This window comes from Triturus cristatus, chromosome 11 (assembly GCF_964204655.1).
Source record: "Triturus cristatus chromosome 11, aTriCri1.1, whole genome shotgun sequence".
In the NCBI taxonomy this organism is placed as follows: domain Eukaryota; kingdom Metazoa; phylum Chordata; class Amphibia; order Caudata; family Salamandridae; genus Triturus; species Triturus cristatus.
The window spans coordinates 50,557,015-50,584,331 of record NC_140594.1 but is presented as its reverse complement, the minus strand read 5'-3'; the positions used below and the strand labels follow the sequence as shown (position 1 = coordinate 50,584,331).

Below are 27,317 nucleotides of genomic sequence, written 5' to 3'. Positions count from 1 at the left end.
GCCCTCTCTCGACCTCCGGCGGCTCCGGGTACGACGTCTGCTTTCCAGTCAGCGCCGCTTCTCCACCTCGGGCTCCAGGTCTCTAGGCTTCTCGACGTCGGATTTCAGGTAGTTACCAGTAACCAGGTCAGGTACTTGCTGTTCTTTATTTTTAAGGCCTGTTCCGGCTGTCCAGGTCCTCAAGATGGTTTTTCTTGCTTTCTCCCACACAGGGCTCCAGGCTGGGCTCAGTCAGTAGGGACTAGTATCAAGGGTGGGTTTATGGACCCCACTCCAGGCACAAGTTTCCACCCCTGCTGCCTCACTCCTTCCTCCTTCAGGTTTCTGCTGCTCGCTCTTCACCAGTCAGGTGCCAACTGCCAGCTCCAACTGTCAACTCTGGCTTAGCTTCCCAACATTCCAAACCGCCTCCAACTGTCACAGGGTTCCAGAATGTTGCAGAAGGTTCTAGTAGGTTCCAGTGGGTTCCGATGATGTCACAGGTGGCCACCATTTTGTGCTCCAGGCCCTCAGACAGAAGTTCCAGGGGTAGATAAAATGGCTCCCTGAATCTGCATCAATACGAAAAAGTCTGGTGGTTCCCAAAAAGGAAAAAATACTAACAGGGTTTGAGGCAAAAGTGGGACAAAATAAATGATGAGGAGGGACCACCCAAAGGGCTGACAGGTCTAACACGCGTCCCCCCCAGCTGAAAGTGGGGAGAGCTACCCAACCCCTTGGGAGTTCTCATCACTAAGGCAGAAATACCTTGAGAGACCGTCTGCATTGGCGTGGTCCACTCCAGGCCGATGTTCCACCTGAAAGTCCATTCCCTGTAGGGAGATAGACCACCTCAACAACTTGGGATTCTCCCCCTTCATCTGCATCAGCCAACGAAGGGGTCTGTGGTCGGTCTGAACCAGGAAGTGCGAGCCAAACAGGTATGGCCGCAACTTCTTCAGAGCCCATACCACTGCAAAGGCTTCACGCTCTATTGCACTCCACTCCTGTTCCCTGGGAAGTAGTCTCCGGGATAGGAAGACCACGGGTTGATCCAGACCCTCTTCATTGAGTTGCGATAACACTGCCCCAATGCCATGTTCTGATGCATCTGTCTGGACAATGAACTTCTTGGAAAAGTCTGGGGCACTTAAGACCGGGGCCTCGCACATGGCTTGCTTCAGCTTCACGAAGGCCTGCTGACAAGCCTCCGTCCAGACTACCCGTCGAGGTTGTTTCTTGGACGTGAGCTCCGTGAGGGGGGCTACAATGGTTCCGTACTGTAGGAGAGTAGGGTCTGCTTTCTATGTTCACCCCCACTTTTTGCTTTTGCTTTACTGGTTTTCGACTTAGATGTGGCTGTGGGCCTGCTAATCAGACCCACAGCCCTGCTGTTCTCTCTCTAAATTAATACTATGTACTTTAGGTGCATAACCCATTTGGATAGGATCACCTTATTGGCCCCTGTACAGTGTACCCTAGGTACCCAGGGCATAGGTGTACCCTAGGCCTACCAGGGGCTGCAGCATGTATTATGCCACCCCTGGCCTGGCCTTCCATTTTGACACAACTGGCTGATCACTCAGCTGGGGCAAGGTCGTGTAATCACCCCTTGCTTAGGTGTAGTATTCCTATACCTAACTTACATATCGACACATGTGTACCTATCAGTCACTCCTATGGCAGGCCTTAACAATCCTGGAGGCAGAGTGCTTGGTAACATGTGAGATGGTGCTCTAGCATGAGCTGAGCCTGTCTGCAGCTTTCGGAACCTTGTCCTTATAGCTGTTCTATGATATAGCCTACCATATACTCTTAAAGTGCCTTATAATCTTAAACGGTTATGGTAACTATGGTTTGGCTTTATCAAAACATGTCGTGTAAGGTGTCTAACACTAGGGAATAATACCCCCATGCCATTTCTGGACATGAGAATATTATTCCCCCCTTCTAGAGGGAAAGACATGTTAAAATCATACTTCAACTGTTAGCCTCTGACCAAAGCCTCAGCATCACAAAATGGATGCTGCTGCCACGACACAAGTCTGACCTCCTGCAGCTGGGAGTGATCCCAGCCAGGGAGGCCTGGACAATAGGTTTCCTGCTTGGGGAGGTGCTAGCACCTCCCCAGACAGCCTTTAGTGTATTGGGGCAGGGTGGGCTGAAAGGAATGAGACATGCCTGGGGCACACAAGGTGTTCCTTGCATAGTCCAGTTCAAACCGGCGCTGGGGCACTCCAGCCCCAGCTCTGGCGCGAAACTGGACAAAGGGAAGTGGGTGTAACCACCCCCTCCCAGGTCCCACCCATAAGGCGTGACCTAGCAGGTATCCCAGCCCCCCAGATTAGTATAAGAGTGGGAGTTGGGCCTCAAGACTTTAGATTATCCTGAACCTGCAAAACTGAACAGAAACTCTGGACCTTCGACATTCGACGAAAGAAGAAGACTGAAGAATCTCCCTTGTAGCCAAGGAGTGGCTACCCTGTGCAAACAGGCACCATCAAGAGACTACCCTTTGCTTTGCGACCGTTCTACGAAGAACCGACTGCAGAGCCCGACCAGAGCCTTGACTTCCAGACTTCTCCGACCCTCATCCACATCTGCAGCAGAGCTGAGATCCGTGGAGGCGACGAGCGACGTGGGACCGGCTACCTGGGAAAAGTGGCTAGTAACTTACAGCGCAGCTTCTGAGGTACCCTCGAAGTTGTGCACCGGGGATTGCGAAGCCCCAACCCCAAGCACCATCTGCACCGAAGATCAGCCCCCCACACTCCACGAGTCCTGCGTGGGGCCCTTCAGCATTTTCCTGCTTGCCGCGTCTGTCCGGTTGCTTGCCCGCTGGCTAGTGGCCTCTGTGACGACGCACCCTGAAATCTTCTGCGCTGGTTTGGCTCCTCCAGACTGGCTCCCGCTTCTCTGCAAAGAAGAAGCACCCCAGACCTTCCTGGTCTGCACCAGAAGCAAGTCCTTCGTTCTTCGTGGGTTCCGCTTGCCAAGGCTTGGTGAGTCCTAGTCCAACTTCGACGCCGCCGACCGCAAGAGCCTTCGTGGGACAGCTCGCCTCCTGGTCCTTGTCGTCCTCGACGCTTCCTGGTCCTCCTGGCTGCAGCGACAAGCTTCACCTTCGCCTGCAATCTTCACGACATCGCCTGGTTCCTTCCTGGTTCCACGTGGTCACTGGCTAGTGACCTGGACTCGGTCCCTTCTGCTTGCAGGTTTCTTCTCTTCTTGATCCCAGCCTTGGGATCCACCGGACACTCTTCACTGACTGCCTGTCAGCATCTTTCTTCAGGCATCCATAGGAGTCGACGACGAAAACGACGCATCTTCACCCCTATGCACCCGCAGCCTGTGGGCTAGGTAACTTGGGTACTCCGGTGCTCATCAGGATAGTGACTATCCTAGTGTCTAGTTTTCAAGTCTCAACTTCCTAGCTACTCCGGAAGTGTCCTAAATCTACCGTTTTCTAAACTGTACTATTACTATTGACTTTTACGCATTACGCGTGAGTGTTTCCACTCTGCACACGAATCCCGTGGGCCTCCCACTTCCTAACTAACGCTAGTGTAGTGTAGCCCCAGCGATTCCCTAGGCCTATTCTATTTCCGTGACAGTGGTCCTTATACCACTTACTTAGTATATGGTTTGCGTGGCCCCTAGGGCCTAACTGTATTACTTACCTGTGTGACTTACTGTATGCATTAATAAGACTGTGTTGTACTTACCTCTAATCTCATAAAGAGTGCTGAGGGTTTGCTTAGAATAAATACACTTTATTTTATATATACATCTGTTGTGGTGTCCTTTCATTTGGTATTCAAGGGATTATATATGGTATCACAGCTGGCTTCACATGCCATTCAGAGTTTAGCCTAAGACTGCTCTTGTCCATGCTACCACTAGGATAGCTGGTCTATAAGGTTGACTTTACAACCAATCACCATAAGGGTATTTGGACCGATATAAGGTGTACACTATAACTAGTGACATCATACATCAGGCCAACTTCTCACACATACCCCTTCACGAAGCGGCAGTAGTATCCCGTGAGGCCCAGAAAAGCTCGGACCTCAGTCTGAGTCTTGGGGGGTTCCCAGGCCATGATGGCCTCGATCTTCGCCTGGAGGGGTTGCACCGCTCCCCTACCCACCAAGTGTCCAAGGTACACTACCGACCCCTGCCCGATCTGGCACTTGCTGGCCTTGATCGTTAACCCAGCTTGTCTCAGGGCCTGGAGAACAGCTTGCAGGTGACGCAAGTGATCCTCCCAGCTGTTACTGAAGACGGCTATGTCATCCAGATAAGCAGCAGAGAAACTCTCCATTCCGGTGAGGATCTGGTTTACCAGGCGCTGAAACGTGGCAGGTGCGTTCTTGAGCCCAAAGGGCATCACACAGAACTGGTAGTGGCCATTGGGCGTGGAGAAGGCTGACCTTTCCCTTGCTCCATCAGTCAAAGAGATCTGCCAGTACCCAGAAGTAAGGTCAAAGGTACTTAGATATTGGGCAGCTCCCAGCCGGTCAATCAATTCATCCGCCCTAGGGATCGGATGAGCATCAGTTTTAGTTACTGAATTCAGTCCCCGGTAGTCCACACAGAACCTCAGTTCCGGTTGGGCACCCGGTGGTGCAGCTTTTGGTACTAGTACCACCGGACTGGACCAGGGGCTGCTAGAAGGTTCGATCACTCCTAGCTCCAGCATCTTAGTGACTTCACTATGAATGCTGGCCTTCACCTTGTCTGACATCCGGTAGATCTTGGACTTCACAGGTGGGCTGTCTCCTGTGTCCACGTCATGGACGCACAGGTGAGTCCTACCCGGAACAAGGGAGAACAACGAAGAGTACTGTCCCAGGACCTGGCGGCAGTCCTCCTGCTGTTCAGGAGTTAGAGATGGGGAGAGAATCACTCCCCCCACCGACCCATCCTTCTCTTGAGACGCAAACAAATCGGGGAGAGGCTCGCTTTCCGCGTCCTCTGCTCCGTCAGTCACCATCATCAAGATGACTTCGGGCCTCTCGTGGTGGGGTTTGAGGCGGTTGGCGTGCAGCACCCGTAGGGGCTGACGAGGGGTCTTAAGATCCACCAAGTAGGTAGCCTTACCCTTCTTCTCCAATACCTCAAAGGGTCCTGACCAGCGATCCTGGAGGGCGCTAAGCTCTCCTGGTTCGATCACCCACACCTTCTGGCCAGGCTCCAACTCCACCGGGTGAGCGTTGTGGTCACACCACGCCTTCATTACTGCTTGGCTGGCCTCCAAGTTGTCAGAAGCTTGCTTCCACAACTTAGCCATTTGGCTTCGGAAGGCCGGCATGTAGCTCACCACGTCCTGGGGAAGCTTCCTGGGAGTTTTTTCCCATCCGTCTCTCACCAGGTTGAGAGGTCCACGTACAGGGTGCCCGTACAAAAGCTTGAAGGGGCTGAAGCCCACTCCCTTCTGTGGCACTTCCCTGTAAGAAAAGAGTAGACAGGGTAGGAGGACGTCCCATTTCCTCCGCAGGCTTTCAGGCAGACTTCTGATCATGCCTTTCAAGGTTTTGTTAAACCTCTCCACCAGACCATTGGTCTGAGGGTGGTAAGGAGTGGTGAACCGGTAGGTCACTCCACACTCCTTCCACATCGCCCGCATGTACGCTGACATGAAGTCGGTCCCCCTGTCGGACACAACTTCCTTGGGAAAACCCACTCGGATAAAGATTCCCATCAGGGCCCTAGCCACAACAGGTGCTGTAATGGTCCTCAGAGGTATTGCCTCTGGGTACCGCGTGGCATGATCCTCCAGAACCAGGATAAACCTGTGACCAGCTGTAGTAGGTGGATCTAACGAACCCAAAATGTCGATGCCCACCCTTTCAAAGGGGGTGCTAATGACAGGAAGTGGTTCCAGGGGAGCTTTCAGCTTCACCCCTGTTTTCCCACTGGCTTGGCAAGACACACATGTCCGGCAGTAGGTATCGGACGACACTTTCATTTGAGGCCAATAAAAGTGTGGGACAAGACGGGCGAAGGTCTTGTCTTGCCCCAGGTGTCCTGCCAAGGGGATCTCGTGAGCCAACTCCAGAAGGAAGGCTCGATAACGTTGAGGGACTACCAAGGCTCGTGACGATCCATGTAGGGGTGCCTTGGGTTCACTGTAGAGGAGGCCATCCTCCCAGTAAACACTGTAGTTCCCTTCAACGTTCCCTGCTGCCTGGGCTTCGGCCTGTCGCCTCAGTCCCTCAAGGGTAGGGCACTCCTTCTGGCCCTGGCAGAATTCCTCCCTGGACGGGCCTCCCTCCACGTGCCACTCGGCCGGGATGGGTAGGTCCTCCAGTTTGGTAACATCCCCCACCGCGGACTCCTGGTCCACCACCTCCGGTGGCCTATCCGTCCTACGGGGGGCGGACGCCGAGGCAGGCTCCTCCTGTCCTCGGTTCTTCCCTTGACTGGCAGCTGGCTGGGCCTTTGTTCCAGGCTCCAGCCGAAACGAACTCCCTCTCCGGGTAGTCGCGGACCCTGTGCTCACACAGGCCCAGTCAGGTGTACCCAGCATCTCAGTATGAGTCCGGTATTCCACCTCCTTCCAAGCATTGTGCTCCATGTCATTCCCCAGCAGACAATCAACTGGCACGGCAGGGCTTACGGCAACTCGAAGTGAACCTGCAACCCCCTCCCATTCAAAGGGAACCTCGGCCACCGGATAGTGGCCTGTTCTGCCGTCAGCCATCGCGGCTGGGTGGAGTACATCGGGAATTACCTGCTCTGGAGACACCAGTTGGCTACGTACCATAGTCATACTGGCTCCTGTGTCTCTCAGAGCCTCCCCTCTTTGGCCGTTGATGGTGACCCACTGCCCATACTTTACGGTATTTGCGGGCACCTGGATCTTAGGAACCATCTCCCGTTCTCCCAGGGACACTAAAGTGACACCCGCCCACTCCCTTCCCTTAATTAAGGGCATCTCCTCCCCGAGCACTACACTAGCTACTCCGGGGGTCTTTCCTCCAATGGGAGGGGGTGGTCGTTTCGGGCACTTCGCATCTCCCTTATAGTGTCCAACGCCACCGCACTCAAAGCAATGGACAACCCTTGGCTGCTGACTCTGGCCAGGATTAGGGTTTCTGGGGGGGTTAGCCCTAGGGGTGAATCCTGTTCCCTTTCCTTGGAAATTATTTTGGGGGCCTTTGGAGAACTCCTTTTTCTTTTCCCCTCCCTCTTTCTTCTGGGGGGCGCCCTGTCCGGCCTTTTGAGTATCCCCTCCAGTCCCCCTTGTGGACACCCGGGTACTAGCCCAAATGTCCGCCTCCTCAGCAAGCTTCCGGGGATTGGTCAGCTTGCTATCCACCAGGTGTTGACGCAGTTCAGGGAAACATTTTTCGAGCAGGTGTTCCTTCAGTACTAAATCAAACAACCCCTCGTAGTTCCTCACTTCACTGCCCTGAATCCAACCCTCTAGTGCCCTCTTTGCATAGTCCAGGAAGTCCACCCAATTCTGTGTGCCCAGTTTGTGACTACCCCGGAACTTCTGTCTGTACTTTTCGGGTGTTAGTCCAAACTTTCTTATGAGCGCCACCTTCATGGTGGGGTAGTGGGTCTGCTCATCCTCCTCTAAGGCCAATAAAGCATCCCTACCAGCTGGAGGCATGTACCTGTACAATCCCCCTCCCCAGTACTTCTCTGGAACCCCATGGGCCCTTAACGAGACCTCATAGGCCGCTAGCCACTTGGCGATATCGTCACCCACCCCATAGCTAGCTACTATGTCCTTTGGCAGGTAGGGTTTGGGTTCCCTGGTGATTTCTTGGTCTTTGCTGCCACCATTAGGAATAGGGTGTGCCCCGGCTCGTAGGATCTGAAGATCTATCTCTTTCAGCCTTAGCTCATGAGCCATCCTCTGTTCCTCCTTCTCTTTCTCCAGCCTTGCTAAGTCCCATGTGAGCTGTCTTTTCTCCCTCCGGTCTGTTAACTCCACTTCAGATAAGCCACCGTTAGAGACAGTGCTGCCCTTCCTGGAAGTGGTTCTGGGCCCCGCTACTAGGTTCCCCACCTCAGGTTGGTACAACCCAGCCCCCTCGCTGTCGGGCTCTCTATCCCTGTCCTCCTCCTCAGCCTTGCTTTCTCGTCGTGCCTCCCCCCAAGCCCTTAGGCTGGTTTGGAGTGCACCCTTCTTTGCTCCTGGGGGACAATACACCCCCTCCCGCTGACAAAACTCCCTGAGTTGGGCCACAGTATAGGTTTCCAGGTCTTCTAGCACAAACTCCATTTTGCCCACTCAGGTCAGAGGACAGTTATTTGCAGAAGCTATGCAGGGGGGTACCTTATATAATACCTCCTCCCACCACCAGAGTAAATTTGGAAAAAACAAAAACTCACAATTAGGAAGGCCGCTTTGAGAAAACTCCAGGTGTAGGCCTATGGACTACCCACAGTTATTGTCGAGTATACGTAGGCACAGCTCTATCCCACCACTGAACACCAATTATGTTAGAAAAACCCCACTCCCACACCGGAAGGGTGGTGGTAATGGGATTGTCCCGGACATACACAGTGGTAGCTTGGCTCGAGTGGTCAGGGGTCAGGCACCGTGTTAAGCCTACGACATACCCACACAATAACCATGCATGCATCCGTTCCAAAGACGACACTACACCTTAAAAATTATACTGAAAATATATCTCTATCTTCTTTTCTCTTAGTTGCTGATTAAATAAATAATAATACAATCACAGTACACAAGGCTTTTCCTGTGGAAGGGTAAGTCAAATAAATAATACTTCAATGATTCAATAAATAAGGTAGATAATAAATAATCAAGGCATAAATATAAGTGCATTACATAAAAGGCAATTAAATATTATGAGGCAATAAATACTGCGAGACAATAAATACTGTGCGACAATAAATATTGTGAAACAATAAATACTGTGAGGCAATAAATACTGTGAGGCAATAAATAGGATGAATACAATAAATACAGTGCTCCCAATAAATAATAAAAGCCAACAGTGACACTTGTAAATCAGTTCACATTCCTGAGGTACTATGGGATGATTTGACCCAATCCCAGCTTGTAGAGATTTGGATGGCCTGAGGGGTATACTCCCTGGCTTGGACAAGGCTGAGGCCTAAACTGAGGTAGATCAAGGGGGAATCTAGAGATCTGGCTCTCCCACACTACACAACCCCTCTGTATTAGTCTCAGCTCACCCCTGGCACAATCAAGCTGGTTCCAGCACCTCTCTAGCCCCTAGGTTGGTCTCTTAGGGCTCCACAGGGCCTTAGGCGCCCTCTATTCCACTTACTGCCCTTTTTATGAAGCTCCGACGCCGCTGGAGTCGTGTCGACGCCGTGAGGCGGTTCCGGTTCGAAGTCGGCGGCCTCGGCGCAATGTCAGTTCTTGACGACGTCGATAGGCGGTTCCGGTTCGATGTCGGCGGCCTCGGCTCGATGTCGACCTCCGGTTCGATGACGTCGGGCAATCTTGGCTCGATGTCGACTTCGGGCGGCTCCGGTTCGATGTCGGCAGCCCCGGCTCGATGTCGACCTCCGGTTGGATGACGTCGGGCAGTCTTGGCTCGATGTCGACTTCGGGCGGCTCCGGTTCGATGTCGGCGGCCCCGGCTCGATGTCGACCTCCGGTTGGATGACGTCGGGCAGTCTTGGCTCGATGTCGACTTCCGACGGCTCCGGAGTGCGATCTCCACTCCCGACCTCCGGTGCTCCTTTCCTCAGGTTCCGGCGACTCCGGAGTGCGACCTCCACTCCCGACCTCCGGCACGATCCTCTTCAGGTTCCGGCGACTCCGGAGTGCGATCTCCACTCCCGACCTCCGGCACGATTCACCTCGGTCTCCGGCGACTCCGGAGGGCGGACTTCACTCCGCCGTCGACGCCGCACACTCGACCTCAGGTGTCTTCCTCCATGACCTCTGGTACTCTCCACGACCTCCGTCGGCGCCCTCTCTCTACCTCCGGCGGCTCCGGGTACGACGTCTGCTTTCCAGTCAGCGCCGCTTCTCCACCTCGGGCTCCAGGTCTCTAGGCTTCTCGACGTCGGACTTCAGGTAGTTACCAGGTCAGGTACTTGCTGTTCTTTATTTTTAAGGCCTGTTCCGGCTGTCCAGGTCCTCAAGATGGTTTTTCTTGCTTTCTCCCACACAGGGCTCCAGGCTGGGCTCAGTCAGTAGGGACTAGTATCAAGGGTGGGTTTATGGACCCCACTCCAGGCACAAGTTTCCACCCCTGCTGCCTCACTCCTTCCTCCTTCAGGTTTCTGCTGCTCTCTCTCTTCACCAGTCAGGTGCCAACTGCCAGCTCCAACCTCTGGCTTAGCTTCCCAACATTCCAAACCGCCTCCAACTGTCACAGGGTTCCAGAATGTTGCAGAAGGTTCTAGTAGGTTCCAGTGGGTTCTGATGATGTCACAGGTGGCCACCATTTTGTGCTCCAGGCCCTCAGACAGAAGTTCCAGGTGTAGATAAAATGGCTCCCTGAATCTGCATCAATACGAAAAAGTCTGGTGGTTCCCAAAAAGGAAAAAATACTAACAGGGTTTGAGGCAAAAGTGGGACAAAATAAATAATGATGAGGAGGGACCACCCAAAGGGCTGACAGGTCTAACAAGCTGGAAATTGTGGACTGAGCAGCTTGAAGACTTGTCCTTAGGGGCAATGGGTACCAGTGCGCCAACTATGAAGCTGCTGGGCACCATGCTGGCATAAAATATGCTGGCAGTATGGGGTACCTCTTTCTAAACCTCAAAAGGAGTGATAGGGCTGATGCAGCTGGTGAGATGAGACAGGTAAGCCAAAAGAATGCGTTGTGCCCATGCTCTCTTTGAACTGCTTTAGAATAGTATGCAGTGTCCCCAAACACGCAAGTCCCATTGAACGGCATGTCCATGAGAGAGGACTAGATATTGCCTGAAAAACTAGTGGACAGCAGCCAGGCATGAGGCGAATGACAACCCTGCTGCTGCTGGTATCAGTGGTGTCAAAGCCATAACAAATTGTAAACTTGGCATCCCAGCGGTCCTGAATGCCTTGGGCAAGGACAGGTCGGAGATCTTAGGAGACACCTGGGAGCACTTGAGCCACCAAGCGCCAAAGGGCGTGGGAACAGCACCCTGGGAGACAGCTGGGACTCACTCACTTGAGCGCCAACCTATTAGACAAAAATACTTGCCTCCTTAAGATTTCAACAAGTTTTGGCTCTTGGTCTGTGGGAGTAGTTATGAATGTGTTGGGATTGGCCTGACTTGCGGATGACGGCACCAAAGTTTCAGGGGAGAAGGGCAAAGATAGAGAGAGAAAAAAAAAAAAAAAAAAAAAAAAAAAAAAAAAAAAGAAGAAGATCACCTGGGGCAGGGTGATGGCGCTGTGCAATTTGGCGGCTGATCGGTGGCCGAGAACAAAACCTTTCTGCTGTAACATGCACGCCAAACATTTTCCTCTCCACAGATGCAAGGCGTTTGGAACTACAGATGTTGGAGCAGTATTGCTATAGCTCCTGGAACAACATATTAATAACCAAATCTAACTGCGGCACTGTTAAAAAAAAAGTGCAAATTGCTCTAGCACATTACACCTTTTCTGAAGTCTATCTGGAGCAGGCATGGATGAAGCTGGAGTTAAGAAAAGTTCCATGGCAGGTTCCGGGCCTAGAAGCAAGGCCATTAGGTGTCTGGCAGAGGGCCATAGCTTACAAACAGTTGATGATGAGAGAGTCCAAAAGGTAACTGTTGGATGCTGCAGGGAAGGCTTTGGGATGTTGAACTTTGCTAGCCTCTAGCACTTCAGTGAACATGCTGATGTCATCAAATGGAGACACTCTGGATTAAAGAAATTCTGAACGCTCTATAGGGTACCTTCCGATGCTTGATGCATGAAAGACAGGCTCAGAAGAATTTGGTTTGGGATTATGGGACCTATAGTGAAAAGGACATCTACCTAGAAAGTGTAGAAGGGGGACTGGTGTGCTCGATGAGCTAGAATGCATGCTCTTCTCTGTGCCCTACAGACAAACATTTTAACTGGAAAGGTATGAACTGGAGCTTGTAGAGGTGGTGAAACCTCTACTGCCTGATATGGTCCAAAGGCAAGGTGGGTGGCCCAGCATCCAGTTAAGTCAGCAGGGGGCTGTGGTGGAGAGAGCCTCGGAGGTACAGACCACATAAGAGGTGACTGAGAATCAGGGAACTCGACTAAAGGCATTACATCACGAGTAGAGTATTACACCCTGTAATATCCCAAGTCAAAAGTGTCTGCGAGCCTTCTTTTCTTCAAATCGCTGCTCCATTTGGTTGAAAGATGTAAACCTTTGCTACAGGCTGAATATTTTGTACAAAGTATGGATTCATGTTAAGATCTCCCTTCGACATAATGCTTTGACCTTTTTTCTGCATCAACCACATTTTCTGTGTGTTTCAATGGAAATCCGACTGTACTGGTAGTATAAAGTCACCTTGAGACTCCTTGTTTGACAATATGGAATAATTCAGGTATGGGAGGTTAAGAATGATCCAAAGATGGAAAAGCAATGGTTTCTTACCTGTAATCCTAGTTCTCTCTCTGGGGAATCTCCACTGAAATCATAAACACTGAGTAGTCTACATGTGAAGATGGTCGACATGTTTCATACTCTAAATCATCCAGTGGATCTTGGCATTTCATCAGGACCGGGGATCCTCATCTACTCCTCTCGAGGGGACAGTATGGGTATTCTCCGCGATGTCCCGACATGGGTAGGTCCCACGTTTAGGAGGACCTCCAACTGAGCTCTTCTTCCCTTGCCAATTTGCGAGTAGTCTGGACGTTACGTTTGGGGCCATCCCCCCAACCCTCTTCTAGGTGTTTGAGAAGGTATACCTTAATTTTCCATTCACCCAGGACTACGACACAAGTCCATACTTTAGGGGACAAGATTCTGACTTCACATACCCATTCCGCCCCCTCAAGAGTAGATGAGGATCCCCTGATCCTGATGAAATGCCAAGATCCAACTGGACCATTTAGGGCTTGAAACATGTTGATCATCTTCACCCCACACATCACTTTGAGCTGAAGTAGGTATCATTTTCCCTCCTCAGCCATGACTTTGTAGTCCGTTGTTTTTACTCATAGCGGAGGAACCCAGCGAATAAAATTGTTTATTTGGGAGTCCTTTAGCCATTTTTAATCCACACTGTTTCCCACCTCTACTCACCACACACACACACAACCTCATACTATTCTTCAGCTTCACGATGGTAACCAGAGAAGATATCCGGCAAAGAGCCCCCCCCAGCCCTTTGGGCATTGCAGAGCTGGCCCAACGAGGAGCTGCCCAACAGGAACACCTGGTACTCACTATCCAAAAACCAACAAACTCCCACCTCCTTTTTATTCCTTCCCCTCCCCCTTAGGAACTCCATACCTCTGTTTTTGTCACAGCCAATTGGGGACTGTATGCTGGACTTTCCAAGCCCCTGTCCCTCTTTTTGTGATAAGAACTGAACTTTAATAGAACAAAATTGAAAGTCCGATTTGGCCAGACAAATCTAATATAGAAAAACAGCTTCTTCTTGGCACGTTGTTGGAACAAAGTTCTTGTCAGAACACCAGATACAGAATCTCTTCCATGTTTAGCATGCTTGAGAATATTCAAGCATGCTTGTGGAAGATACAGATGTCCATATTGTACGAGCTCAGGAGCCATGCTGCCAAATTTACAGAGGAGAGATTGGGATGAACCATCTGGCTTCCAAACCTTACAAGAAGGTCCGGGCTGCAGGGCAGCTTCATGTGTGGACACTCCAGACATGTGTAGGAGGTCTGTGAACCACCATTGTCAGGGCCACTCCGGAGCTATCAAAATCCTCCCGGCTTCCGAGGAATACAGCTGGATGATGAAGGATGGAATAAGGGGAATCAGAGGAAAAACGTAGAGAAATTTGCAGGACCAGTCGATCCAAAGGGCATTCCCAATGTCTTTGGTTGATAGCACCTCGAGAAGAAGTTTGGCATTTTTTTGGTTTCTGTGGTTGTGAATAAATCTATCTGAGGAAAACCCCACAAGCAGAAGATGTTTTGCATGATCTTGTTGTGAAGAACCCACTTGTGGTTTTCCTGAAGAATCCTGCTTAGGGAGTCAGCTTGAACATTCTGGAGACCCTGGAAGATGGTTTGCAGTGTTTCTCAGGTCTCTGGCTAGCAACCAATTCCAAATTGTCTGGGCTTCCTCTGACAAGGCTCTGGACCTTGTTCCTCCTCGTTTGTTCAGATAGTACACTGTTGTTGTGTTGTCTACCTGAACAAAAAGCATTGGCATAGCCAATAGGTCTCGCTTTTGGGACCTTATAAGTATTTAGTTATGCAGCACAATATCCTTGGTGCAATAACATCAACGTTACATGGCTAAAAACGTATAAGGTCCCAAAGGCGAGACCTATTGGCTATGCCAATGCTTGTTTTTAGAGGCCTGGCATGCAGTTTTAAATGTAGGCTGGTAAGAAAGGTGCCAACCCGCGGGGCAAGGTCTAGAGAGAAACAAGATAGGTGAGTTATAATGAGATAGCACAGAATGACAGGTCAGGTAAACAAAGTAGCGAGGCAGGTAGAGCCGGTGGGATGAAAAATAGAAAGATATGAGAAGTAGAGAAGTAGAGAAAAAGAGGTGCAGATGAGGTAGAGAGAGGAGGCTAATATAGAGGAAGTGCGAGGGAGAAGTAGAGAATGGTGAAATAGGGAGCGAGAGAGACAGAGGTAAGAGATGTATTAAACGAGCGAGACATTGGAAGCAGAGAGAGTGAACGGAAACAGTGAAGGAGATAGAAAGAGTGATGAAAGCAAAGGGAGTGATAGATGGAGTGGAAGAGGGAGAGCATTGTGGAGAAAGAAATAAAATAATGGGAAAGGCGAGGGAAAGAGGACATCAATAAAACGAGAGACATAGGCCAGTGAATGGAACCAGCACACTGCACATTTTTGTAAAATGTGTTGCCTGCAGTCATTAGACGTATAATGTATACAACTCGCTTCATTGCCAACCTATACATTTATTGGGTGTGTGCAAAAGCATTGCTTTGGGTACTATGTGAAGTGACTTTCAACATCTGATAAAAAATGTTTACTTCAAATGTGAAGTCATTCTCAGCATTCTTCCGTTGTAGAGTCAAACAAAGGTTGGAAGCATGAACTCACTGAGTAGGGCCGTCTTTACGAGAGTTAAATGAGGGAATTCAAAATTAAGCATTATCTTATTTGCCGCTGACATTTAACAAGGAAGTTAACCGCGGGGCCAAAGTTAAAGTGATCGCGGGGGAAAAAATGCTACCGCCAGCCACAGCTTGCAGTGCATGTGTGCGAGTGGTGCCCGCGCAGCAGTAATCATGCCATATTGTGCCTCTGCTCAAGCGCGCACATGCACTGCAAGCTGTGGCCGGTAGTAGCATTTTTTGAAGCCCATACTAAAGTCTCGCCAGACGAGCGCAAGCGCTGGGTCAGGCGAGACCTAAAAAGGGATTTCGTCCTGAAGGGCGTTAGAAAAGCCTTCAATTCTCGATGAACCGCTCTTAGCTCCAGGAGGTTGATGTAATAAGTAATTTCCTTCGGAGATCTGGTTCAATGAATCTGAAGGTAGTCCATATGCGCTACCCAACCTAATAGAGAGGCATCTATCACTACTGTCTGAAAGGGAACATCCTGATGAAAAGAAATCCCCTGAAGGAGATTTTTCGGTGTGCACCATTACTTAAGGGACTGCTTTGCTTTGAGGTAAAGTGTGATCTTATCTTTCCAATTGCCTAAGAACTGAGCCAACTGGTCCTCCAGACATCATTTGACGCCAGAAATATGCACAATGCCACTGAGCCTAGAAGAGATTACACTTTTCTTACCTTTGGATGAGAGTTTCACGAGATTGACATTACAGACTTATGGATAAAAGTCTCTCCTCCGAAGAATACACTTTTGCTTTTCATAGTCTCGATAGTTGCTCCTAGATAATGAAGGAAGTGAACTGGCGATGACGTTGATTTCTGGTGATTGACATGAGGACCTAGTTGACTAGAGTAGAGACAGTTATATTTGAAAGTGATGTTGTGGTTTTCGCATTGACATCTTGATAAGCTAGTCATCTAGATATGGATAGACGAATATTCAGAATTTCGGGAGATGTGCGGAGACCACAGCCATGCACTTTGAAAAAGTTCTGGGGGCTGATTTGAGGCCAAAAGGAAGGACTTTCTTCTGGTAGTGATCGTATCCTACTATGTAGCTCAGGAACTTGCTATGTTTTCTGGCTATCGGAAGGTGAAAGTACACCTTCTGAAATGTTCTCTCCTTTTCTATTTGTTTGCATGTTTAAGGATCTAGTATGGGTCAGAATTAGTTTTTCGGACCTTTCATTTTAGCCAAGAAACAGGAATAAATCCCTGTTCCCCACTGGTTGGGAAGTACAGGCTCCACCATATGCTTCTGCAGAAGGATGTTCACTTCTGATCTCAGCATCTGTAGATGTGGATTCAATGATTTTTGTGGAATTTTTGGTGGAGGACTGGTGAATCTGAGGCAATAGCCATTCTGTACAATATTCAAAACCCAGGCATCGTTTGTGATGGATTTCCACTCTGAGATATTATGAAATACTTCCCCCCCCTACCAGAGTGAGTACTAGAAGAGGCTCAATGTTTGGAGCCTTTAGCAGGCTGCTGTGCTTGGGCAGATTAGTGGCAGCCTCTTCCCTTTGGTTGACGCCTTTGATGTTGCTGGAAAGGCCTTTGCTGCTGCTGCTGTTGGTGGTGGTGGTGTCCTTGCAACCACTGCGAGATCTGAACACGCTGTGGCTAAAAAAGGTCTCTCGTAAGGTTTGTAAGTATGCTTTCTTTGCTCCTTCCATTTCTCCAAACCCACCGCCTTCAAGGTCTACATCTTGTTTTTCATGCCCGCCATCTCATCTGTATGACTACCAAACGGTGTTACCAGAGAAAGGAAGGTTGAGTATCCTCTGCTGAGATTCCAGTTTGAGCACCGTGAGACAAAGCCAAGAATGTCGCCTGGGAGCCAATCTGTGGTAGTAACCATGGGCTGCTAGCAAAGATGAATCCGTAGCAGTGCTGATCACTTAAGAAACCATCATGCCTTTGTTCAGGATTTCTATTAAGTCCTGTCTGTGGTCTCTTGTGAGGTCATCTAAAAACATTTGTAGAAATCTAAACATTTCCATCATTCAACACAAATGACAAAGTTTTACTGAAGTCTTATAAATAATTATTTGTAGGTGTCTCGGCATCTTCACACCTCAACAACGATGCAATACATTTGTTTTTTAACATAAGAGGATACAATAAATGGAAGTCTATGACATACAGTGAAATGCCACAGCGATAATTTATATACCTTGAAGATCATTACTCAAGGTATGTTCGAGTTTCATTCCGCATGATACCTCTACAGTTTTTTTTATTTTATTTTTCTCTCACTTAGGGTGCCTATCATATTGTCGCCACTTTAGCCTTTCAAGATGGTATAAGAGGTTAATTATGACTTCTTCAAAATAGGTCAGGATATGATATTGCATCCCTTATAAGGGACCCTTTCAGCCCTAAACAGATTTTTCTCCTCAATTCTGTTAAAAACACACACACTCCCCTTGGCACTAATAAAACGGCTTTCAATGTAATTTCCTTGTATGTTGGGTTTTTATTATCTTGCCACTCTATCCATTGTGTGGTCTTTGTGCTTTTGTATATATTTGAAGACATTTTTATATGTTGTTTTTAACGGTTATGTAGCTCCATGTTGTATTTCTGTGGTTTTATACTATACATATTTGTATGTTTTGCAGCCCTGATGAAGTTCACATGTAGTGAACGAAAAGCGCTGGCTGTTCAATTCCATTCATAAGGAAAAAAAAGATTGCCTTTGACGACATAATCCAAACTCATAGTAACATTTGGGAACACTAGTTGTGCTGTGCACTCCACATATATTTGTTGATCTGTTCAACAATTGTCTTTTTTTCGCAAATCCTCAAACAGACTCCGACACTCGACAGGATTGAAATGTTCAAATATTCTTAATTACCGTTACCGAACGCAACACATTTTAACTGACTCGTCAGACTTTCTCAAATTAGCAAAACGCCATTTTGAAAACATTTAAATACGTGTAGAGTGTTTACCATTTAAAAAAAAAAAAAAAAAAGAAAAGGCATAAATGAGAGACTCATTTCACCTATTTGTCGGGTGCAGAAACCTTGGAGTTAAAATACATCAGACAACATCAATAGATTAAAAAAAAATCAAAACGTTTTACCATATGAAAATTTCAATAAAAATGCTCATTAAAAAAAAATACGTTTATTCATTAAAAGGTTTCTAAGTGTTGTTACTCTAAAATAAAGTACTGTAGTGCACAATATCCGGAACATAAATCCTTATGTTTCAATGCAGACAAAATGTATTGGCTATTAAAAGCTATATATAAAAAGGCACCATTACATCTAACATGGGCACTATGTGAATTAATTACTTTCAACTTCTGAAGAAATTCAATTGCATAATTCATGTTAGAGACTGCTCAGTAATATCTCTATGCAGTCTACATTTTACATGACTAAACACAGCGTGAAAAACTATACGTAATTTGCATATAATACATATTTATCCAAGAGGTACTAACAGACAAATATGACCCTTCATCTATGTAAAATAAACTTACTAAGATTATTATACCACTTCAAAAATGGAGAAGAAAACCAATCAGTTTATACAATGTTCAGTCATTTTGCTCCATGGCTTACAGTTCAATAGATAACCATCAATACCCCAGCATCTCAACTAAAAATAATCCAGAATTGCTGAAACACACTGGACAGAAATCAAAACAAAAAATTCATCACTGCAAATTTCACAACCTAGCTAAGAACACAGATGAGGAGGCACGGAGATACCGATTGATCACAGATGCACACAAAGTTCTTCTACAATATTAAGTCCTGTGGGTATCTTACTGTTCAAATTTAATATACATCTTGATTCAAGTCTCGTTAGACGCTGCTTCATATGGCTACCGCTTACAGGCACAGAGTCAATCACAAAATGACTCAATTAGGAAACATTACCATTGTGAACTTCTTCAAAATGCATACTACAGGGTAACTTTGGTCTTTGTTTTTTATTGTCCTAATCAACTGTAAAATTCTTAAATGCACCATCAAAACTGTGCCTCCAACATACATTTTTGGGTATGTACACTTAAGAACATACACCACAAAATCAATTTTACAGTGAAACAGCTCGAATCTTATAACTCATATTAAGCAACGGTGACCCCACTTCTTTAGTGTTAATACCATAGAGCAAGCCTTACATCTATGACAGCATTTAAATTCAGTGTTCCATGTCAACCAGTTCTCTGCGGTCAGCATTTCAGGACTGCGGACTACTTACGCCTGTTGCAATGATTTAGCACGACAAAGTCATAAGTGGACTCAAACATATACACACATATTTGAGGAAACCATGTAAGTAGTACTTAGCAATGATATACATGTCTGCATGCTACAGAGGGGGGTAAAAAAAATGGCCATATTACATTTGCTTTTCTTTTAAAGCAATAAGTCAATACAATTCACATCAGCAATGAAAAACTGACCATAGAAAGCCTTCCACGAACCTTTATTTAAAAGCAAAAGGAAATACAAGACGCTGCTAACAAACAGGCTGCTATCAAAAGAGTAAGATTAAAACAGGTTCTGTGCCTTTAAGAACCTCACAGTACCCCCTGTATCCCATTATGTCCCACAGGTGACAGGTCAGGTAATTTTTATGGAAAGCAACAGAATCCTGTATACTGAACCTATTAAGAGCTGTAATTATTATTATGAAATCTGTTTATTTGCATTTTAGTGGTAAACAGTTCACATATTACAATATAGGATCCAATTGGTTGATAATTACGGTAGATCCAACGATACATCACTTGTCATGAGCGTGGCAATGAAAGGAATCTGGTTCTACACCCAATGCCCACAAGGGAATAATGTTATGAACCCCCATGTCAATACCATCATCAAAATTATCCCCCTGTCTGTATTTTGCCATCGGTTGTTGCCCCCAAGGGGACTGCTAGCATTTCACCCAATTGTCCCGGTAAGGCGCTCACTTCCATTTCATTAACCATAAGGGAACGGGGCAAGAAAACAACAACAATTGCCCTAATAAACAAAGACAAGAGCAGCAAATTCTGGCCTTACTTCAGCTATTAAGAGCTGTAATGGCTTCAGTCCGGGGAGGTGGGTGGGTTGCTTAGGACTATGAGGAGGATTCCCCTGGAAGAGGACCAGGATTACAGGTAAGCAATGTATCCTTTTCCATGGGATCCTCATCAATAGTCATAAGCACTAAATAGAATAGCAAGCCCATCCCACAAAGCGCGGACCTAGAAGCCGAAAACGGCTCCAACATTTTAACCAAAAAGATTCCTCAATGAAGCCTGTTCTACTTGAGCAACTGCTTGAGCATCTGCTTTAGCATCGGAATCCAGACAGGAATGCCTAGTGAAGGTATGAGCAAATTTTCAGGTTGCAGGTATACACATTTCAGAAATTGGTATATTGCATAACAGAGCTGCAGTAGCAGCTTTTCCCCTTGTAGTGTGTGCTCTAGGACTACCAGGCAAAGACTTGTTAACTAGCTGGTATGAAAATATACTGCAGGAAACAATCCATTGTGAAATTATTTAGATGAAGCTAAACCTGTTCTCACCGGACCATAGTTTACAAACAGGTGATTTGATTTTCTGATACTCTTGGGTCTTGTCCATGTAGAATTTTAACACTCTTAACATCCAGTGAATGTAGTGACCTCTCAGCTGGACTTGAGTGATTAGGAAAGAAAGTAGGTAGAGAGATAGTCTGACTGATGTGAAACTCAGACTACCTTTGGGAAAAAACTGGGATGATTCCTCATAACCACTCTATCGGAATGAAACACAATATAAGGGAAATCTGAACACAGAGCTTTAATTTCACTTACCCTACAGGTATAAGTGATAACCACCAAAAATGCCGCTTTCCAGCTGAGATGTTGTTAAGACACTTCTGGAATTGCTCATATGGAGGGCCCATCAGTTTGGAAAGGACAATGTTTAGTTCACATAGAGAAGAGGGATTCCTGACTGGGGTAAAACACCCTTTTAAGCCCGTCCAGAAAGTCTTTTACCACTGGGATTCTGAAAAAGGATGTTTGTGAGGGAGATTTGTTGTAGTCCTTATTTAGCCAAGTGCAGCAGATACGGGACGACTACATTCTCTTGGCATGAAATTGGATTGTGATTATTCTGTGTACACCACAAATCAAAACTCTTCTATTTAAATGCATACGATGTTCTAGTGGAAGGTCTCCTAGCTTCCCTGAGAATTTCCATATTTTCTTTGGAAAAGGCCTAAATGTCCATATTGGAAATTCAGGAGCCATGATGTCAAGTTCAGGGATGAGAGGTGGGGATGTTGTCCGAACTTGAACGATCCTGTCGACAGGGAAGACGCTTGTGGGGCCTCTCCGAAAGATGTAGAAGGTTTGTGAACCACCAATGGCGAGGCCACTCTGGGCTTACATGTAACATTCTGGTATGAGAGCGATAGAACTTGAAAATCACTGTTGGAATGAGAGGAGTTGGTGGAAACGCAGAGAAAAATTGCCCAGACCAACTTATCAAAAGGGCTTTCCCCTTCGACCCTGGCTGGAAGAATCTGGACGTGTAGTCTTAGCATTTTCTGTTGACGTCTGTGAACAAGTCTATTTGAGGATTTCCCCACTTGCGAAATATTTCTTGCAAGACATCGTTGAGAATCCAGTTGTGATTGTCTTGGAAATTTCGGCTGAGATCATCTGCCTGCATGTTTTGAGTGCCTGGCAGACGGATGACCGGTACTGTGAGATTTCTGGCTAGCCTAGCAGATTTTTCCAGATGGTCTGAGCCTCTTGGGAGAGAGGACGAGTGTAAGTTCCCCCCCCTGTTCGTTTAGGTAATGCATGGTTGCTGTATTGTCGGTTTGGACAAGGATGCAGTTTGTTGGGAGTGCTGGAAAGAAAGACTTCAGAGCAAGGTGTACTGCTCTCAGCTCCAGCATGTTGATGTGGTATGTCTATTCCCTGTCTGACCACATACCCGGAGTTTGAAGGGAGTCCATGCGAGCCCCCTGTAAGGAGGTGTCCATGATCAGATTTTAACTGGGTGGGTCCTAATGGAAGGGTACCTCCACCATCAAATGGTTCAGTAGAGACCCCATGGGAGAGATCGACATGCCGTCGGCGACACTGTCAGCTTGTCATACATGCGGTTGGAGAGTTAATCCCACTGGTCTTCTAAACATTGCTACAGGGGCCTCGTGGGAAACCTTGCATTTGATACTATGAAGATTCAAGAAGCCATTGCCCCCAATGGAGAAGCTATCTGGTGTGCAGATGGATGACAAACCCGCAGAAGCTGGAGACATTTCAATTTGATGGATGATAGTCTCTCCTCCAAAGGATACAACTCTTGCTGACAATTTCCAGAACTAAATAGTTTAACTTTGTGGGAGGTCCGCCACTGCTAACATTAAGGCTGAGGCTGTTCTACCCTTAGATAATCTATTTTTCTGCAATATACCAACCATTTGTCCAAAGATTGTCCTGCCAATTAATCACATACAGTTCAATATATCCCCCACCAGCCCACTTAATATTGCTAAAAAGCCACTTTTTAAAATGGTCTCCTGAAAAATATCATCATATCATGTCCTAATGTCATAGGCTGTATTAAACTTTGTAAAATATAGTACACATCAATCAGCCCTCCCATGAGAAAATCAAATGTTTATTGAAACAACACATTTTAGGGTTTTATCAAACAATGATTTTGACAGTTTATAGCATTTGCTGAAAAGGTTAAAGGAAATCTGAGACAAATAAACCTGAGCCTTAATATATACAATCTTAAAAAGCGTTCAATAACTTGCCTTGGAGATCAACTCATCGTGGTTGGCGAGGTGTGCTCTACAGTGGATGCAGCTGTAAGTTCTGTGACAGTTTGGCAGGTACGCCTGAAAAGTTTTTGATTTTGTCATTTTTACCATCTCAGCCGGTGGCTCCTCAGTCAGCTCTGGGCTGGCACTAGAGGAATTACAACTTTGCTGAACTCTTTGACAGAAGAAACACTGGAAAATGCAAGCAAAAGCCGTCGTTGTTCTGGAGTGTGTGTGGCACTTCCCACACAGACGCCACAAGAGAAAAAGTTAATCTGCAACAGAGGAAAAAACAGATCACTCAAATCTTGGTAAAACCAACATTAATCAAACTATCAGGTCTTAATTTTAACATCAAAAACGCTATGCTTGGACTCTGAATAGGTGTTGCCTGTATAGTTATGCAAAACTAGGAGTGTAAGCAGCTCCTGACATGTATTACTGCTATAACAGAAAGAGTAAGGGTTGATTTCGAATTTAGAAAGTGAAAAGAACATTAGTAGGAACTGTGAAAACAGCAGCAGTGGTCAATGAGCTGCTATATTTTTTCAGAGGATCAAATTGAAGCTAGTTAGCAGCCTCAGCAGAGGCCACCATTTGAATCTGTAGAACATAAACATTTCGAAATTACATTACAGAGCATAGCACGCGTGATACACACTTCTAATATGCATGTGCTGCACTTTTCAACACAGACTCCCAAGCAGCCATGTGACCTTCTCTTCCAGAGTAAACAACCATTTTGGTGGGGGGGCATGTAGCAGGAGGGTAGTTATAATGAGAATAACTCCTAGGCAATCTAAATATAATGAACCAAATTATATCACAATACAATATAGGGAAGCATGAAATAAATTTATAAAAATACTGTAAGGAATAATAATTTATTTTTTAATTATTCATATTGTGAAAAAGATTCATGTAGCATTACATTCAATTTTGTTTAAAAAAGATAAATCAACAAATATAAAAACCAATTAAACATAAAGTTAAAAAGTGGCAGCTTTTTAACTTTATGTTTAATTGGTTATACTAAAATTACCCTGTCCTAGGAATTGAACTATTTGCTGTTCAGGGGGTCCTTGTTCTTTTCCTTTGCAGGAGGGTAGTTACGCATACTACTAACCAGTTCACAAACTTTTTATATTCCCCCAAAATAAGTGTAATAAAGTAGCTATCCACAAAAAATCTAGACAGGCCGTAAGGAAAGTCTATACTTTTCCTAAAAAAAAAGACATGTTTTATTGGGCCAATTAGACGCATTCCGTGTAGTTTCGATAACATAGGATTTTATGCTAAAAGCCATTTTGGATTTACCTCCAAATATATAAATAAAATATACCAATATTCACAGCAGCTGGCACATTGAAGGGCCAGCTGCTATGAATTGGGGAGAGGGTGTAGCCTTATGGCTAGAGCAGTCATCGTCGAAGCAGAGGAACCGGCTTAGAGTTTCGGCAAAGACGCTCAACTTCCTGTGATTCTGGGCAAATCACTTAATCAACCCGTGCCCAACAAAAATGAATGTGTCTTGTGTAACGAAACTGGTGCTATATAAAGCGCTCCGATACCAGATATCTACGGGTCTAGTTTGCGCTATATAAAACATATACACATCAGGAGTTATTCAAAGGCTACAGAGTATAGGTTTTTTTAGCCTCGAAAATGGGGTCAGAAAACCTATGTATGAGAAAACTGGCCAGGAGTTGTGTGGCCAGCACAAGTAATGGGACGACCCTCGACGTCCAATGGGAACTAATCACCCCATTGTACAGCACGACTATCAGGGTGGTGAAGGAGAGCAGTCAAAGGCCTACTCAAGGGAGGCGGTGTGAGCTAGTACTCGCCTTTCGCTGGCACGCAGTAATAACACTCAAATAATTGTCCGGTGTACTTTTTCTTTAGAAAAAGGAAACGTACATTTATTACGTACACTACTATATCCTACACAGCAATTTACAAATATATACCTTAGGCAGATGGAAAATACCCTAGATGTCATTGTGTAATAACCTGTGACTGCCTGAAGGGTCATTTAAACACATCAGATAAGTTGATTAACTAGGTCGAGGGTTCGAGATCATCAAATCACCTATCAAAACATCATCACTGTAGGAGTAAATGCAATAGTCAATAATACCAAGTGTAAATGCGCTTACTGGTGGTAATAAAGCACATGCACAAGCACAAGCTGCCAGTAGTACAGTAAAAACTCTTTGACTGTTTGGGATGTAGGTTATACATGCCAACCACAGTGCAGTGGCCCTGGTACAAAAGTAATACGTTTTCCCACATGATGTATCCCTTAAAAATCTGTGTCAAACATATTTTGGAAATGCAACCATTTTTCTATAAACATCAGTTTATGAATTCTGAAAATACACAAATTTTCGTCTTAAAGACAATTTCGGCCTGAACATATAAATTCAGCCAAACAAAAAGTTCCAATTTATAAGGCTTTCATGCACAAAGGAGAGCTACTTTTGGGTAGTTGGGAGAGCTACCAGTAGCTCACAAGCTACTTGTTGGAGAAGCCTGCCTGTTAGAAAACCCCGGGCAACCGGGTTAGCAGTCACCCGGTTTTTCCCAACACCAGGGGTAGCTTGGCTCGAGCGGTCGGGGGTCAGGCACCGTGTTAAGCGTACGTCACACCCTCACAATAACCATGCGTTCATCCGTTCCAAAAACGACTCTACACTGTAAAAATTTATGAAAGAATCTTTGTGTTTATCTTAATTTTTCTCTTAGTTGCAGGGTTATGACACAAATACAATACAAAAGGGTTTTCTTCAGAAATAGCAGGTCAATTAAATAATAACACTTTGCAGGTGCAATAAATAGGATTAGGTCATAAATACACAAGGAATAAATAGAGGTGCGATAAATACATAGGGCAAATAAATACTGTCAGACAATAAATACAAGGCAGGAATAAATACGGTCAGACAATAAATAAAACACCTTCAATAAATAATATAAGCCATCAAACAATTGCAAATCAGATCACATTTATGAGGTAGATTGATTTTACCATGCCCAAGTACAACTTATGGTCACTGGGGTGGCCTGGGGATGTCCCACCTAGAGTGGTCAAGGCTGGGGGCCTAAGCTGAGGTAGAATGAGGGAAACCTAAGGTTCTGATTCTTCCAATTACACAGTCCCTCACACAGGTCCCTGCACCAGTCTCAGTTCACCCCATAGCACTCTCAGGTTGGTCCTAACACCCCTCTAGCCCCAAGAATGGTCTTTTAGGGCTCCACAGGGCCTCAGATGCCCGTTCTACCACTTACTGCCCTTTTCACGAAGATCGGCTCCGCTCGGCGCCGGGTCGACGTCGCTGGGCGGCTCCGGTTCGATGTCGCGTCGATCTGTTCCACTTGACGCCGTGTCGATGCCGTGAGGCGGCTCCGGATTGATGTCGCTGGGTGGCCTCGGCTCGATGTCGTGTTCCGGCGTCACAGGGTCACGGTTCCCCCGCTTCCGGGCGACTCCGGAGTGCGACCTCCACTCCCGACCTCCGTCGGCTCCACTTCAGGTTCCGGCGACTCCGGAGTGCGATCTCCACTCCCGACCTCCGTCGGCTCCACTTCGGGTTCCGGCGACTCCGGAGTGCGATCTCCACTCCCGACCTCCTGCGCGCTTTACTTCAGCTTCCGGCGACTCCGGAGGGCGGACTTCACTCCCCCGTCAACGCCTCACCTCGACCTCAGGTGACTTCTACTCGACCTCCGGTGTCTCTCCACGACCTCCGTCGGCGCCCTCACTCGACCTCTAGCGGCTCCGGGTACGACGTCTGCCTTCTATCAGCGCCGCTTCTCCACCTCGGGCTCCAGGTCTCCAGGCTTCTCGACGTCGGGTCTCCAGGAGGATTCCACCAAACAGGTCAGGAACTTGCTGTTCTTCTCCTTTAAGGCCTGTTCCGGCTGTTCAGGTCCTTAAGATGATTTTCTGGTCTTTATCCCACACAGGGCTTTAGGCTGGGCTTGGTCAGTAGGGACTAGTATCAAGGGTGGGTTTCTGGACCCCACTCCAGGCACAAGTTTCCACCCCTGCTGCCTTACTCCTTCCTCCTTCTAGTTCTCTGTCCTCTCTCCTCTCCAGTCAGGTGCCAACTGCCAACTCTGAGCTGGCTTCCCAACATTCTAAACCTGCCTCACACTGTCACAGGGTTCTAGAATGTTCTGGAAGGTACTAGTAGGTTCCAGCTATGTCTCAGGTGACAATGGGTGGCCACCATTTTGTGTTTCAGGCCCTCAGACAGAAGTTCCAGGGGTAGGGAAAATGGCTCCCTGACCCTGCATCAACACTAAAAAGTCTGGTGGTTCCCAAAAAGGAAAAATACTAACAGGGTTTGAGGCAAAAGTGGGACA

At 46.9% G+C, this 27,317-nt stretch overlaps 1 protein-coding gene across 1 annotated transcript in view; it reads right to left on the bottom strand.

The window, feature by feature from the left end:
• Positions 1 to 27,317, bottom strand: part of YPEL1 (yippee like 1) — a 332,894-nt gene that overhangs the window by 267,226 nt on the left and 38,351 nt on the right. The window contains exon 2 of the mRNA XM_085635827.1: positions 22,941 to 23,221. Coding sequence (XP_085491953.1) covers positions 22,941 to 23,057 — 117 coding nt within the window. The 5' untranslated portion in view covers positions 23,058 to 23,221. The remainder of the gene's footprint in view (positions 1 to 22,940; positions 23,222 to 27,317) is intronic.